Here is an 18,317-nt window from a genome sequence, read left to right as displayed (position 1 = left end):
TGTTCCACTTTATTTACAAACACCAGATGACAGTTGAGGATAAAAGCAGCAAAGAGTGTTTCCCTGCTGGTCCAATGGTCCTACAGAAAAGCTTATGAAAATGTCAGACAAAGAAAAAAGGTATGTTGGGTCCATTTAGTTTGACAGATATACTTTTTAAAAGCCTGAAAAAATAGAGAAAAGGGTCACAAAAGTTCCTAAATACTATAAAAGAATGATAAAATATCTGAACTTGACTCTATCAATAATAATGAAGACTCATCCAAGTCACTGGTTTTCAAATATGGTCCTGAGATCAGCTAGATCTGGCTCACTAGCTTCTTTCTCCACAGGGAAACTTCTTCAAAACGCAAAGTTTCAGTTTGCAGGAGGTGCTGATACTGCTGGCCTTGGGACCACGCATTGAGGGCTACAGCTCTGGTCCAGATTTCAAGATACAGACTTACAGATACTTTCTGACCTTATAAATCCCTCTCTTTTGTGAACTATTGTTGCATTGTATAGCTGTACACTTAGTGCTAAGTGTTATGATGGCCAGGTTGTTCAGCGGGTATCTTGTTTACATGAGTGCTATTTTCCCTATTTGCCTTTTTGAAAGGCAAGAAACTCATCTTACATGATTTAAAAAAAAAAAAAAATTTGCCTACCATGCTTGAAATAGCTGCAAACATAAGACTATATGTCCTCTTCCTTACACCCACTGGAGCATGTCAAGGAAGAAGCAATTGACTACTGATTCTTAAGTGCTCAATTTCAAGGGAATAAAAGAAATGAAAAAAATATTTGTGTATAGAGTTGGAAAATTATGCAGATTAATTATCTGGTTAGCCAGTGAATCTTTACCTAGGAAGATTATCTTCATCCTTTTAATAATGTATTTTAATAATTTTTCATTCAGAGATGAAAAGATAATTTGACCCTTTCCCCTAAAATAAAAATGTAATATACAGCTAGCCTGGGAAATTAAGTATTACACCTAGAACTTAACCTGAACACTTGACTGATTTCCTGACCTGGAAAACCTGGTATGGGTCAGTTGTTTGGTTTATGGAAAAACATAAAACACAGTTCCACTCCTGACATCATTTTTCTATTCTACTATTAACTTCTTTTTTGATGTAAAATAATCGAAAAACTGTCATGTTTAGCATTTTCCCTCAATCTGATTTCTACAGCTAATGTCTAAGATGATTTATTCCATAATGGACCCATAATTTTTTAAAAAAGGAACTTTAACCAAAAACAGACATGTGAAACTTGCACTGCATATGTATTTCTTTTTATACTGTGGTCTTTGGTACTTACCCACAAAAATAAAAGAACAGCCAGTAATTTAGATCACAGCCATAGCAATCCTCAAAATCAGGTGGAAGGTATGGTTTACTGACCATGATAATACAATTGGAGGAAGATCCTTACTTTCTATTAAGAAAACGCTTTATTTTGACTTTGATCTTACTGCATAGTTTATTCTTAGTATGTAAACAAATCTCAAGCATGCTTAAGGATGTACTGAAGATGTTAGGCTGGTGAAGCTTCTCCAGGCTGACCAAATAAACACAGACAAGATGTGTGGAAGGAATTGTGTGCAGGGCTGCACCCAAACCAGGCATGGGATTCTCACTCTGCCGCAGAATGGACTGTACATATTGAACAAAATCCTTTAATTTCACTGAACATGAATTAATGTATTAAGTACCACTGGCACCCCCAACTTCACCAATTTCTTTCTTTTTTTTTTTTTTTTTTTTAGAAAAATGGAATACGAGATTTTATGAGAGTGCTTTGCGCAAGTCTAGCCAAAAAGGGCAGATCCACTGATATAAAGAAGTTGGGGTTTTAAAAATCCTTTACTCATGATTTGTTTTAGGCTACATAATTTTCAAATAGCATATATTAATTTCATATTTGAAATGCTATGGTTTGCCATAAGGAAAAAGAAATATTTTTAAAAATTAGGTTAGTCCTCATATAAATCTAGTTTCACTGTCATAAAAAATAATGGAATCAATCACCAGTTTCATCATCATGTTCTATATTTGGGGGAAAGTATTTGGATGTAACATCATTTTTCAATAATTTACTAAAAGGAATTTTTATTAGTTATAAAATGATGTCTACACAATCTTAAACAAGTTATTTAATCTTTCCATTACTTGGATTTCTCATCTATAAAAGGATAAAAATATTTTTCTCTTTTAACACAAAATGATTCATGATATTAATGAGCAAATTCACATAAAGTAATGGGGAAAGCTGGGTATGGTAGCCAATGTGTGCAATCCCATAACCTAGGAGGCTGAGGCAGGAGGATTACAAGTTTGAGGTCAACCTCAGCAAAATAGCAATACCCTGCCCCAAGGTGAAAAGGACTGAGGATGTAGCTCAGTGGTAAAGTGACCCTGGGTTTAATCCCCAGTAGCACCCCCTAAAAAAATTTTTTTTTAAGTACTGGGGAAGGAACCAGGCATTAGGTAAATATTGAAAAAAAATATATGTATATATATCTTTTGTTGCAATTTGTCTTTTCTGATAATTTACTTTCATCTCTAATTTAAAAACCATATTTCATTATTTGAACCACTCTCTAAAATTCTTACCCCTTTACACCTCACCATTCAGTCACTGTGGTTGTTTATGCAAATTCCAGTGTTGAGTAAACCAACCTGAAGTCTGCCTAAGACCTTTCCCTGTTCTAGGTTTGGGGGAAATAGCATTAAAATCACACAGCTTAAACTAGACTTTGGTGCAACTTTCATATTTGCTTCATCTCCTCTTGTCACATTTTCCATAGATATATAATAAGTTTTTGCTATAGAAAAGATTCTAACAATGCTCTTGGTTCCCTTTCTTCTTTCAATAGGTGAAAACACCTAATAAAAACAAAAACAAAAATGGGATTAAAACACCCTGCCATCAAACCAACTTACTATCTGCACATATACCTGTCTGTGCCTCTCTTTTATTACCCTGTATGGGTGTTCCTCATCTAAAATAATCCCTTCCAACTTTGCTCAGTGCCCTGTTCCTTCCCCTTCTCAAAATGAGAGGCTGTGTTTACTGGACATCTTCCCATGGAAGTACCATAGGAAACTAAAGTGAATACATTATTGTTCCCACTCCCCCTTCCCAGCAGAAGGCATGCCAAATCATTCCAATAAATAATTTCACTAATTTAAAAAAATGTTAACTTCACTATAAATAAAGGAGACACTAGAACTAAGAAGCCTAGTAAGTCATTCAAATTTTACACCCCGCTTATTATTACAGATACAAATACATAAGATATTTCAAACCGTAGAAGAGTTGGCAGACAATATGCAAGAAAAAGAAGTTAAGAAGAACAACTAAAAGAACAGAAAATGAAAATCAAAACATTTCTATAAATTTCTCTTACACAAAAAACACAAAGCAGAAGCAAAGTGCAACGAAATGCTATAACCTGGATTAGCAAACCCAGAAGCATTTTCAGCTACTGAAAAAATTAGAAACCAAACACTTAGAATGAAATGGAGGAAAAAGGAAAATGAATCAAACTCAGAAAAGAAACTGAAACCAGGTGCATACCCTGCAATGCCCATGACTGGGGGCGCTGAGGCAGGAGGATTGCAAGTTCAAGGCCAAACTGGGCAACTTAGCAAGACCCTGTCTCAAAATAAAAAGTAAAAAAGGGCTGGGGATGTATCTCAGTGGTAGAGCATCCATGGGTTCCATCATAAACAAACAAAGTAAATAAATAATTGAAAAAATAATCATTTCAGATATGATGAATGTGATAGATAAATTATTAGAAATTATAGGAAAAGAGATTTAACTTAAAATTTAAAAAGACACTGAGGAGAAAACTAACCACAGTCAAAAAAAGAAGAAAATATTTGAAAACATAAAACAAATTAGAAAATGATAAAGGTAGAAGACAAAGAAATCTTGTAATTCAAATTCTCCAGACATAAACCAAAACTATTTAAGAGTTGTTAAATTGTTCCAGAATTTTTTTTTTAAAAAGCATTGAATATAACTTTCAAAAGTGGTTTGGAGTAATTAAAATTCTTAATTCCAAGATATACTTATGCTATTAAACTTAAAATAAAAGTGGTGTTTTTCACCCCTTTGAACTTCCATGCAGAAAGACAAAGTCACCTACTAATGAAAGACAATTAGATTGACATCAGCAGTGTACATGATGGCAATGGAGCAACATTTACAAGAAATGAAAGAAAAACAGTGAGAAACCAAGATAAAAAATTTATAGTTGAAGTTATTATTCAAGTAACGAGAATATAGAAAAACAAGTTAAAATAGAAGAGTTCATGGAATACCATATGCGCAAACTCTAAGGAATATATTAGAGGACAAACTTCAGCAAACTCAAATGATCATTATGAAATATTGGTAAGGAAGCTGGTAATAAATACTAAGTAAAATTAACTGCAGGTCTGAACTGATGGTGGGGAGAATGGATAAATAGTTTATATTATATGATCTGACAAAGAAGTATGATAATTAAACTGGTAAGAGGAAAATGATAAGGGGAAAGAGAAATAGAATGAATTCATTAATAGTCATGCAGTGGGGTATAATTTAAGGTTAACATAACAAAGAGCAGATGCTTAAGTAAGGCAAAAGGGAGACTAAGGGAATTCTGAAATGCACATGTATAATGACTAGAAAAGGGTATTAGCATAAATACCACTACAACAAAAATATAAATTTTCCTAAACACTAAAGAAATTAAAAGCAAAAAAAGGGGGGGGGGGACAGATCACACTGAGAAACAGTAAATGCAGTACAATGCACATACAAAGCATAATAAGATTATAGCATAAATATTATCACAGCAATAACAATAAACCTATCAATCAATGAATAGAAATAGATAATCTACTAAAAGAAAAAACTGAGTTTGCTTTAAAAAGTAAAGCAAACTCTATGCTGAATATAAGCAATACAATTAAACAAAGTTACTGAAAGCTAAACAATAGAAAGACTGACACAGGTATAGCAAGCAAATAAAAATAACCAGAAAGAAGAAGGTACAATCCTGGTATAAGAAAGAAAGCCAAAGGAGACAAAAATGATATTTATAATCCAAATGCTACAATTTAAAATGAAGAAATAATAGTCATGAGTATTTGTGCAACAAATAACAGAAATCACATTCCTGAAATAGAAGATGGAAAGAGAAATAAACAAAAATAACTAATGATAGGACACTCAACAAACAAAAAATTAAATTAAAAATCTAAAGAAAACATTCAATAAGAAAGATCTTATGAATGTATATTGAGTTTCACACTCTGAAAATAGAGATTTACCTTCTCCTATGCACAGGGAACATTCCTGAAAATCGAACATACAATGAGTCAAAGAAAAAAATTAAGTGTATAAAGATGAACTATTACAAATAACATTCTTTGATACAGTGCAGTGAAACAAGAAATTGGCAACAGGTCAAATTAAAAGGCCTCCAACCTAAAAAATATTTTAAACTCTTTAAATAACTCTTAGGGAAAAACAGACATAAAAATAACAATTGCAGAATTTCTAAAAATTAATGTTTATGAAGATATTGCTCATCAGAATCAAGGGGATAAAATTGAAGCAATCATGCAATACATTTCAGAATTAATTTAACTACTCAGATAAAAAGTAATAAGAAATGAAAATAAATTTATTCAATTCTCAAATCCTTCTCAATTCCAGGGAAAAAATAGACCACAACACAATAAAAGTGGGTGTCTTAAACACACCACTCTCACCACTGGATAGATCCTCCAAACAAAAACTGAACAAAGAAACTATAGAATTAAATAACACAATCAGTGATTTAGACTTAATGGACATATATAGAATATTTCACCCATCATCAAGTGAATACATTTTGTTCTCACCAGCTCATGGGTCCTTCTCTAAAACAGACTATGTGCTATGCCACAAAGCAGCCAGTAGTAAATAAAAAAAAAAAAAGAGAGAGAGAGAGAGACATACTACCTTGTATTCTATCAGATCATAATGGAATGCAATTAGAAATCAATGATAAAATAAAAAACAGAAACTACTCCAACACTTAGAGATTAAAGAATATGCTATTGAATGATGTAATAATAACAGAAGACATCAGGGAAGAAAGAAAAAATACAACATATCAAATACTCTTGGACATTCTGAAAGTAGTACTAAGAGGAAAGTTCATTGCATTGAGCTCATACATTAAAAAAATAAAAAGCCAACAACTAAATGACCTAACATTACATTTCATTACATCTCAAAGCCCTAGAAAAATAAGAACAGATCAACACCAAAAATAGTAGAAGACAGGAAATAATTAAAATCAGAGTTGAAGTCAATAAAATTGAAATGAGAAACAATTCAAATAATTGACAAAACAAAAAGTTGATTCTTTGAAAATGTAAACAAAACTGATAAACCCTTAGTTACACTAACAAAAAGAAGAGGGAAAACCCAAATTACTAGAATTCATGATGAAAAAGAAAGATCACAACAGACACCATGAAATACATAACATAATTAGAAGCTACTTTGAAAGTCTATACTCCAACAAAATAGAAAATGTCAAAGACATTAAAAAATTTTTAGAGACATATGATTCTCCCAAACTGAATCAGGAAGACATACACAATTTAAACAGATCAATTTCAAGCACCAAAATAAAAGAAGCCATCAAAAGCCTACTAACCAAGAAAAGTCCAAGACCAGATGGATTCTCAGCTGAGTTCTAAAAGGCCTTTAAAGAACTAATGCCAATACTCCTCAAAGTATTCCAGGAAATAGAAAAGAAAGAAGCCCTTCCAAAATCATTCTATGAAGCTAGTATCACTCTGATACTAAAACCAGACAAAGATTCACCAAGGAAAGAAAACTTTAGACCAATATCTTTGATGAACATAGATGCAAAAATCCTTAACGAAATGCTTGCAAATCACATACAAAAACATATTAAAAAGATAGTGCACCATGATCAAGTGGGGCTCATCCCAGGGATGCAAGGTTGATTCAACATCCAGAAATCAATAAACATAATTCATCATATCAATAGACTTAAAGTTAAGAATCATATGATTATGTCAATAGATGCTGAGAAAGTGTTTGATAAAATACAACACCCCTTCATGCTCAAAACACTAGAAAAAAATAGGGATAGTGGGAACATATGTCTACATTGTAAAGGCCATCAATGCTAACTAAGCACACGGCAAACATCATTCGAAATGGAGAAAAACTGAAAGCATTCCCTCTAAAAACTGGAACAAGGCAGGGATGCCCTCTTTCACCACTTCTATTCAACATCATCCTTGAAACACTAGCCAGAGCAATTAGACAGACCAAAGAAATTAAAGGAATATGAATAGGAAAAGAAGAACTCAAGTTGTCACTATCTGTCAATGACATGATTCTATATTTAGAGGATCCAAAAAACTCCACTAGAAAACTTCTAGAATTAATAAATGAATTTAGCAAGGTAGCAGGATATAAAAACAATATGCATAAATCTAATGCGTTTCTATTCATAAGTGATGAATCCTCCGAGAGAAATTAGAAAAACTACTCCATTCACAATAGCCTCAAACAAAATAAGATACTTGGGAATTAATCTAACATAAGAGGTGAAAGAACTCTACAATGAAAACTACAGAACACTAAAGAAAGAAGTTGAAGAAAACCTTAGAAGATGGAAAGATCTTCCATGTTCTTGGATAGGCAGAATTAATATTGTCAAAATGACCATACTACCAAAGGCACTATACAGATTCAATGCAATTCCAATTAAAATCCCAAAGACATTCCTCACAGAAACAGAGAAAGCAATCATGAACTTCACCTGGAAGAATAAGAGAACTCAAATAGTCAAAACAATCCTGAACAGGAAGAGTGAAGCAGGAGGTATCACAATACCAGAACTTCAACTATGCTACAGAACAATAGTAACAAAAATGCCATGGTATTGGCACCAAAATAGACAGGCAGACCAATGGTACAGAATAGAAGACACAAAGGTGAACCCCCATAAATACAGTTACCTCATACTAGACAAAGGAGTCAATAACATACAATGAAGAAAAAAGAGCCTGTTCAACAAATGGTGCTAGCAAAACTGGAAATCCATATGCAGCAAAATGAAATTAAACCTCTGTCTCTCACCCTGCATAAAACTCAACTCAAAGTGAATCAAGAACTTAGGAATTAGATCAGAGACCCTGCACGTAATAGAAGACAAAGTAGGCCCAAATCTTCATCATGTTGCTTTAGTGACTTCCTTAAAAAGACTACCAAAGCACAAAAAATCAAAGCAAGAATCAATAAATGGGATGGATTGAAACTAAAAAGCTTTTTTTTTTCAGCAAAGGAAACAATCACTAATGTGAAAAGAGAGCCTACCAAGTGGGTGAAAACCTTTTCCACACGTACTTCACAGAGAGCACTTATCTCCAAAATTTATAAAGAACTTATAAAACTTTACACCAAAAATACAATGAACTCAATCAATAAATGGGCCAAAGAACTGGACAGATACTTTACAGAATAAGACATACAATTAATAAATATATGAAAAAGTGTTCAACATCTTTAGTAATTAAAGAAATGCAAATTAAAACAATTCTAAGATTTACTCTTTCTCCAATTAGAATGGTCATTATCAAGAACACAAACAATAATAGATATTGACATGGATGTGGGGAAAAAGGCACACTTTTACATTGCTGTTGGAGTTGCAAATTGGTGCAGCCACTCTAGAAAGCAATGTGGAGATTCCTCAGAAAACTTGGAATGGACCCAATTTTTGACCCACTTATCCCACTCCTCGGTTTACACCCAAAGGACTTAAAATTAGCATACTATGGTAACACAACCACATCACTGTTTATAGCAGCTCAATTCACAATAGCTAGATTGTGAAACCAATCTAGATGCCCTTCAACAGATGAATGGATAAAGAAACTATGGTATATATGGACAATGGAATATTATTAAGCCATAAAAAAGTATAATATTATGGCATTTGCAGATAAGTGGATGGAATTGGAGAATTTCATGCTAAGTGAAATAAGCCAATCCCAAAAAACTAAAGGCCGAATGTTTTCCCTGATAAGTGGATGATATATAATGGGGGTGGGGGTGCGGGGGTGAGAGAAGAATAGAGGAACTTTAATTATGTAGAGGGAAATGAGAGGGAAGAGGGGGCACAAGTATGAAAAAGTGGTGGAATGAGACAGACATCATTACCTCATGTACATGTATGATTACATGAATCGTATGAATATACATCGTGCACAACCAGAGAAATGAAAAGATGTACCCCATTTTGTACAATGAATCTAAATACAGTCAGTAAAAATTAAAAACAATAAAAAATTTGATTAAATTTAATACTGTGATTTTCAAAAAAAAAAGCAAAATTTTAAAAAACTATCAAGGGACTAGAAATTAAAAGGGATCTCCTCAACCTGATGAAGTTTCTTTGTCAAATCAAGAATGAATACTCAATGGTAAAAGACTGAAGGTTCTCCACTAATTTCAAAAACAAGGCATCAAACTCCTATTTGATATTGTATTAGAGGGCCGGTGCAACAAAATTATTAAAATAAATAAATTCATGTATATTAGTACAGAAAAAAGAAATCTGCCCTTATTTGCAAAAATATTATCATCTATGCAGTATAAGCAAAGGAATCTGTAAAGAAAGTCATAAGAACTAATAAATGAGTTTAGCAAGTTTGCAGGATATATGATTTATAGTCTAAAATTAATTATTCCCATATACTAGCAACAAGAAAACCAGAAATAAATTTTTAAAAATCTATTCACAATATTATGAAAAAATCGAATATAATTTGTATGAGTTTTTAAAAAGACATAAAAGATCTGTACACTGAAAAACTACAAAGATTTGCTGAGAAAAAAAGTAAAGAAAACCTACATGAGAAGACTCAAATGCCATGTTAACAATATTGTTAAAATAGCAATTCTCCTGACTAAATGTAAAGGTGTGAAGATACCCCGCCCCTGTAAGAGTTGGAGCTTAATCTCATCCCATACCTTAAATTAAGGCTGGATTTGGTGAGTTGCTTCCAAAGACTAGAAGATGAAAAGTAAAAAGTAGTAACTTCCTGTAGAGAAACCTGGCAAGTACTCATCTTATCCAAGTGACTGAGGTAGGTTATCCGTGAATAATCCTGTGGCTAGCATGTATGCTCCCACATGATGAGAAAGGCGCTTCATCTCTGTTACCCTGCCCCAAACCAGCCATAATCTCAGTCTAGTCATGAGGCAATTCCAACTCAAATGACATTCTAAAATGTACCTGACAAATACTATTCAAAACTGTGAGTCATGAAAACCAAAACAGGACTGATAAACTGTCACGGATCAGAGATGAATAAAGAGGCAAGAGAAATTAATGCAATGTGATATCCTGGATTGAATTCTAGAACAGAGAAAGGTCATTAGTAGAAAAATTAATGCTTTATCCAAACTAATGTAAACTAATGAAACCCAAATAAAGTACAGACTTTAGTGTGTAGTAAAGTGTCAGTGCTGGTTTCTTGGTTTTGACAGATGTATTTGCAATTTTTCTATAACTCTAAAATTATTCCAAACTAAACCAAAATTTATTTACCAAATTAAACAAATCCCAGAAAACTTTGTTTGTTCATTTTTGTAAAATCATACAAGCTAATACTAAAACTTTTCATGGATCTAAAATATTTACTATTCCACTATTGCTTTTAAAAAGAAAAATAAATCTAGAGTATTTACCTTATTTCAAACATTAATTTAGAATTATGATATGACTTAAAATAACAAAAAACAAGGAAAACTAATATTAGTGTGATGTTGAGGAAAGGAGAGTTATAAATTAATGAAAGAGATAAAAGAATCTAAAGATAATTTCACATATATTGATACATGGTGAAAGTATTAATGTAATTCAGGGGGAAATAATAGGTTTCATTAAATAGTATTAGAAGAACTATTTCCACATGTAGAAAAAAATGAACTTTGTCTCTTATCTCCCACCATATGAAGAAAATTAATTCAAAATAATTCATAAACCTAAATTTATAAACATTATAAAAATTTAGAAAATATTCAGAAAACATAATGTGTCCTGAAAGTCACATATTGATAGTGACCTGATCTCAATAGTTTCACAATAATATTTGTATATCCTGAAATATTATCAGTTGTTTGCATATTCCAGATACACTGGTTGAATACATATACCAATATATCCTTTTACTCAACAAGCTACTCCATAGAAAAGTTCAATTCTATTGACAAATGCCTAAAGTTTCTTTATGTAATTTATGATGGTGCTAGCCTACCATAAACGGACATGTGCTTTTGAGTTTTTTCAGGAATAAGGAATGATTGATACTCTGAAGATCCCTTTTGCTCTAATTCTCCCATACTCATATCATACTGCACAAATGATAGAAAGTTTTCAGACTTAAGCACAAAATTTCTTCCTTTAAGCCTTTGGGGGACAGAGACAAGACCTTGTGCTCCAACCCACCAATAAACCAATATGAATGGTTTATCAAAGATGCTCAACTTTTAAATATTCTGTGATTTTATTCCTAACACATGAGAATTCATTATATACTCCAGGTAAATTCAGTATCATTTTTAAATAAGACTAAATATAGTGTTAGTTAATTTTACCCCAATCTGTATATATAAAAAAAAATTCTAATATTGGCATATTCTTCTAATGTTCACTCACAAGTTACAAGAATCTTTTTCATTTTGTTTTACTCTGGTAAATACCTTGAAACCAGGAATACCCATTAATCCATCTTTTCCATGTCTTCCTGGTTCTCCCTAAAAAATAAATATATGTGTTTTAGTATTTTTTTGCACGATTTTTTTCTTTTTAAAGAGAAGTACTTCACTTTTTTTTTTTTTTTTTTTTTAGTTGTCTATGGACCTTTATGTCATTTATTTATTTATATGAAGTGTTGAGAATTGAACCCAGTGCCTCATACATGCTAGGCAAGTGCTCTAGCACTAGGCCACAACCTTAGCTTTACTTCACTTTCTATTTAAAGCAAAATACTCAAGAATGTTTTTCTGTTAAACTCACAGCACGTCCAGGAAGGCCAGGAAAACCAGCATTCCCCTTTTCACCTTTTGCGCCCTGCATTTAAAAAGAACACTTAAAGAACAATCCCAACAATAATATATTCAAATTGTAACTCAACTACAAATGAAAGCTTATAAGTTAATTTCAGTACACAGTGTCAGAACTGGTGGAATTGTGTTGTCTCTGCAACTTTTGGCAAAAGAATTATTTTACCAGCCCAGTGGACACAATCTAAGACACTGAAAATGTTAATACGCAGAATTTTTATCATATGGATCTAGACACAGCAACCATCTCTTGGCAAATCTTAAATGTAATGGTTATTTTAAATACATGGAAAAAAACAAATTTTCTTCAGTGTGAGGATATAGGAAGTTGCATAACATCGATTCTCAATGGAAGTTTTTAGCAGCTACTGCTTCTGCAGAAATCATTCACTGTAAATATTTTTGGAAGTTCACAGTGACCAATACCACAATGCATTTTTATAGAGTACCATGTATTGCAAACACCAGATATACCCCTCCATTTTATCTTTCATCATTTTAAAAAAATCCCTCAGAAGGATGATCAAACTTAATAGCTCTAATGTTGGGCTAGGACTGCAATTCAAGTTTGGTATTTCCACTACATTAAAAGTTCAGTATTGATACTTTATGTGATCTATACTTCCCTTTTTGCCATAAAATCCAGGTGATCCTTTATCTCCTTTGGGGCCCATTTCACCCTAAAAAAAAATAGAAATATTGAATTTTAGAGTAACAGGAGTATTTCCTTAAGGAAGAAAAAGCACATTAAAATAACAGAGTTTAATATGCCAACATCAAAATAAATAGAAATAAAATAATTTATAGTTAGTGTATAAGCTTCATAAGCCAAATTAGTACTATAATAGGGTTTACAGTTTAGGGCTTACATTTAAAATAACTTGTATAGTAAACTTGTTTATCAATTTTAAATACTGTATTACACATTCATGACTAAAAACATTAAAGAGAATTTTTTAAATTTTTATGTAAACCATGATATTAATCTTAATCATTTACTTTAATATACTTGTCTTTATTTATATATGAGCATCTACTTACAACATATTTGTAATATAAAAGAACTTTCATTTTAATTAAAATTTGGCATTGCTGAATTGAAAAGGAAAAATGTTTTCAACCTTTGATCCTGGAATTCCATGAAGCCCAGGAAAACCAGGAAGTCCACGGTCACCCTGAAAATAATACTGAAATTAACTAAAGAAAAAACATTTAACTAAAGAGAAAACATTTCAGCAAATACAGTATTATATATACTTCAACATCACCCTTATCAAAATCCATTGGAACTAAATCTACAAACACTTAAATTCATATGTGCATCAAACCCTAGCTCTATGAAAGGTTAATCCCCATTTATCAGTGTATCATTTATGATCACAGAAAGAAGGTATTTGGGAGCTACAGGAGTCTCATCAGCAATCCTGCCTGGATGCTTAGTGAGTTGCTAATGAAGCAGGTGAAAAACCTCTATGATAAAAACTATAAAACAAAAAAAGAAATGGAAAAAAACCTAGGAAGATGGAAAGATTGCCCGTGTTCATGGATAGGGAGGATTAATATTGTCAAAATGGCCATATTACCAAAAGTGGTCTATAGATTCAGTTCAGTTCCCATCAAAATACCAATGACATTCTTCACAGAACTATTAAAAAAATCCTAAAATTTATATGGAAGAATAAAAGACCCAGAACAGCCAAAGCAATACTGAGGAGTAAGAGTGATATTGGAGGCATCATGATTCCTAAACTCAAATTATACTACAGAGTTGAAGAAACAAAAACAGCATGGTATTGACATTAAAAAAAAAAAAAAAAAAAAGGTCTGAAGACTAATGGAATAGAGGAATAGAGTGGAAGACACAGACATAAATCCACATACATATAGGCACCTTGACAAAGTGCCTAAAACACGTTGGAGAAAAGACAGCCTTTTTAACAAATGTGCTGGGAAAACTGGATTTCCATATGTAAGAGAATAAAACTAGATCCTTATCTCTTACTCTGCACACAAAACAACTCAAAGTGTATGAAAGACCTAAGAATTAGACAAGAAACAGTGCAACATACAGTCAGCACTCCAACATACATATGAGTGCAGGATGACTTTCTTAATGAGATTCCCAAAATTCAAGAAATAAAATGAAGAATCAGTAAATGATAAGACTTCAAATTAAAAAGCTTCTGCACAGCCAAGGAAACAATTAAGAGTGTGAAGATAGAGCATATAGAATGGGAAAAAAATCTTTGCCAACATCTCTTCAAGTGGGGGATTAATATCCAGAATATATAAAGAACTCAAAGAACTTAACACCAAAAATTTTTAAAATAACCCAATCAACAAACAAATGAACTAAACAGGCATTTCTCAGAAAAATACAAATGGTGGACAGAAATATGAAAAGATGTTCAATATCCCTAGCAATAAGAGAAATACAAATCAAAATTACATAGATTTAATCTCACCCCAGTTAGAATGGCAATCATCAAAAATACAAATAATAATTGCTGGTGAGTATGTGGGGGGAAATGTATACTCATACATTGTTGGTGGGATTGCAAATTAATACAATCACATTAGAAAGCAGTATGGAGATTCATCAAAAGACTAAGAGTAGACCCTCCATATAACTCAGTTATCCCACTACTCAGAATTTATTCAAAAGAACTAAAATCAGCATACCATAATGATACATGCTTATAGATGTTTATAGCAGTGCAATTCACAATAACCAAGTTATGGAACTAACCCAAGTGCCTGTCAACAGAAAAATGAATAAAGAAATGTGATATATATCCATATAAAATGGAGTCTTAGCCATAAAGAAGAATGAAAGGTAATTTGCTGGTGTATGGATGGAACTGGAAAACATCATGCTGAATGAAATAAGCCAGATTCAGAAAGTCAAGGGTTGAATACTTTCTCTTATATGTGAAAACAAGAGAGAAATATGGAATTTTTTAAATGGAGGGATCCCATGAAAATAGAATGGAGAATTGTAAAAAAAGGAAGGGAATCCAGGGGTAGGAATCCAGGGAACAGAAATAGGAAAGGGAAGAAACTGCACAATGAATTTGGCCAAACTATACTATGTGCATATATGAATATATCACAATGATTTCCACTTTTATGTGTACCTCTAATGCATCAATTAAAAAGAAAACAATAAACTAATAGAAGATAGGTGAATAGAATAGAGAAAGGGCATTAGGAGGGGGAAAGGCAGCAAAAAGGGAAACACTTAGGATTAATATGGAGCAAATTTTATTATATGGATTTATGAACATGCCAAAATGAACCCCATTTTATATATAACTATAATACACTACAAAAAACATTAAAATCTTAATTATGAAGGCACATTAAAAGGAGAAGCAATGACTGTTATGATAAGATTAAGGTCAAGTTCAGTTTTATCTGGGAAAATTAAGATACTATATACAAACAATGGATTATACTCTAAGATTGTCAGGTAGAAAGAGAGAGGAGGAGGAGGTGACCCATTGTCTACAAATGATATAATTTTAATAAATGCTGTTCACTCACATGTTTTGAAGAGTAATACAGTTGTTCAAGGCTTACAGAAGGCAACCCTCTAAAAGCAACTCTTTTTAAATTTAATTTAATTTAATTTAATTTAAATTTAATTTAATTCTTTCTAAATTTCTATATCTTTAGTTTCAAATTGCCAAACCAAGTTTACATGTTTTTAATTTTTAGACATTTTTAATGTATTATCTGTGAATTAAGAGAATTAACTTCTCAAACCACCCAACACCCCCTCCCCACCTACACTTTTAACAGGCACAGATCCTCTTAATGTTCTATTACAGCTACGGTTTTCAGTATTATACTAATGTTCACAGATAAGCAATATATTCTGATTACTTGCCTTCTCTTGCCCAAATATTAATTTTACTAGAGCCCAAAACTGCCTGTTTTATTGCTTAGTTTCCCATAAACTTATTGCTATATCCAATCCCAAACTCCCCCCGATTGTCAAAATCACTCCTGAATGCACTCATATCACATTGAAAATTTCATACCCTTCAATGAGTCTCTCTTAGGTCTGTCTCTTGATTGGGTATGGATTCTCTGTTCTTTATATCTGTGTTTCCTTCCTTGTTTAGGGGAGCCCATAACCCAATGACATCTTGAGAAGGAATTCATGGGAGATAAAATTCTGAGATCTTAAGTCTCTAAAAATGTCTGTAGACTACTCATTTACATAATTGATAAATCACATAGAGAAGCATAATTTTGAATTCCCTTCAGTCTTTTGAAGGATTTGCTCCATTCTGTTCTTGACAGAAATGTCATTAATGAGATGTCTGAAGTCTTTCCCCTTATATTCGAGAGTCCAGAGATAAGGGGTGTTTTTCTCCTCACAAAGCTTATACAGCTACCTTTCATTTGTAGTGTCCTGAAGTTTTATACTATCATGCCCTGGCCTGGCTTACAATCATCCATTATGCCAGGCATTTCACAGGTGGCATTCACCAGACACAACCTTGCTTCAGTGTGGGTGGAGAACCCACAGCGAGAGGTGAACAACTGAGAAAACAAGATGCCGGGATTATGAACTGATTTTTATTGGCTGTACTTGAACAGGGTACTATTTTTTTTAAAGATGAACTCAGAAAAGAATTGGCTAGTTTGTGAGTAGTAAGTAAAAGGAACAGATTATGTCAAAAAATAAAATTGGGAGATATAGCTTTTTCTTTTCACATCTCTAACAGGGAAACAATTAAACTAGAAAATGCCTTTAAAAATAAAATTTCCAATTAAAAACTCAGCCCAAGGAAAAGAATGAATCAATTACGTAGCTATACACACCATTCTTAAAATCTGTAAATCAGTTAAGGTGGATTCAATGAAGTCTTTCAATCCTGACAATATGGTTCAAAGAAAAGAAACAAAGAGTGTAGTGAATTTCTAATAAACTTAAGTCACCTATTATCATTAAGTGTAGAGAGGCAGAAGTGACTGAAACAGGAATTTTGACTGCTGCTAATGATTAGAAACAAAAGCCAAAGGTACAAAATTGCAAATGTATATAATGATTATGCACTGATGGGTGTGTTTTTCTAACAAACGAATCACTAAGCATCATGGAGAGACTCTGCCTGTTTGGAATGCAAGGAAACAAGTTACCCAGTATTAACATAATTTTTAATGTTTTTCTGAACTAGCCAATGAATTTAGACAAGACACAAAAATAAATTGGTAAAAATAAGATAAAAACAAAGTATCTTTATTTAAGATTATACATCTACTATACCAATATACCTAATACCCAGAGATAATAAACAAGAGAGAGCAATAAGTTGGTGTTATCAAACACAAATATACAAAACTAAATAGCTTTTAATATATATAAAATAATAATAATAAATATATTAAAGAATGGTTCCCTTTACAATAGGAACAAAAGATTTTTTAAAAATTTCTAGTAATTTCTAGTATTATAAACTTAAAGCAATGTTAAGAATCAGTTAAAAAACACCTTAAGATTGTTATGTGAAGTTTTCAAGAGTAATGCAAAAAAAAGATAATCCATAATCTTAAATAGGAAAACTTAATAATGAAGAGATGTCAATCCCTATAAAAGTAATCCACAAATTCAAAGCAATATTAATTAAAAGATGAATAGGGATTCTAAGAAACTGGAGGAAATGTAACAAGCTTTATCTGGAAAAATAAGCATTCAAGAATAGCCAGGAAAATTTCGATTATAAAAAATGATCAGGAAGGACTAGCCCTGCCAATATGAAATCATATTATGAAGTGACAATAATTAAAACAATTTGGCTGTGGAAAAGATTCCAGGTCAATGGAATAGAATGGAAAGCCAAAAGCACCAAACCAAATGAAACTGGAAAGATGATTTTTCAAATAAGTGGAGAAAAAGTGATATTCCACAAATATTGTTGTGGTAACTGACTACCCATTTAGAGGAAAAAAAGAAAAAATATGAATGCTTATCTAACTTATTCTAAAATTTAAAACTTTAAAGGTTAAAAATCATAAAATTCCAAAAATAATTTTATGAATTATTACATTCAAAATACTATAATGTGAAACCTTTTCATATAGACATAAAACAGGAGGGAAAAAAAACCCTATGTATATATAAAAAGTAAAATTTTTGTGTATAGGTGAAA

At 32.1% G+C, this 18,317-nt stretch overlaps 1 protein-coding gene across 1 annotated transcript in view; it reads right to left on the bottom strand.

Moving 5' to 3' along the window:
- Col21a1 (collagen type XXI alpha 1 chain) overlaps positions 1–18,317 on the bottom strand; it is a 168,584-nt gene that overhangs the window by 39,371 nt on the left and 110,896 nt on the right. Inside the window, 4 exon segments of the mRNA XM_047559626.1 lie at positions 11,791–11,844; positions 12,107–12,160; positions 12,780–12,833; positions 13,275–13,328. Coding sequence (XP_047415582.1) covers positions 11,791–11,844; positions 12,107–12,160; positions 12,780–12,833; positions 13,275–13,328 — 216 coding nt within the window.

The sequence above is a fragment of the Sciurus carolinensis genome, chromosome 7, assembly GCF_902686445.1.
Source record: "Sciurus carolinensis chromosome 7, mSciCar1.2, whole genome shotgun sequence".
NCBI lineage: Eukaryota > Metazoa > Chordata > Mammalia > Rodentia > Sciuridae > Sciurus > Sciurus carolinensis.
This window is presented reverse-complemented; position numbering and strand designations above follow the sequence as displayed.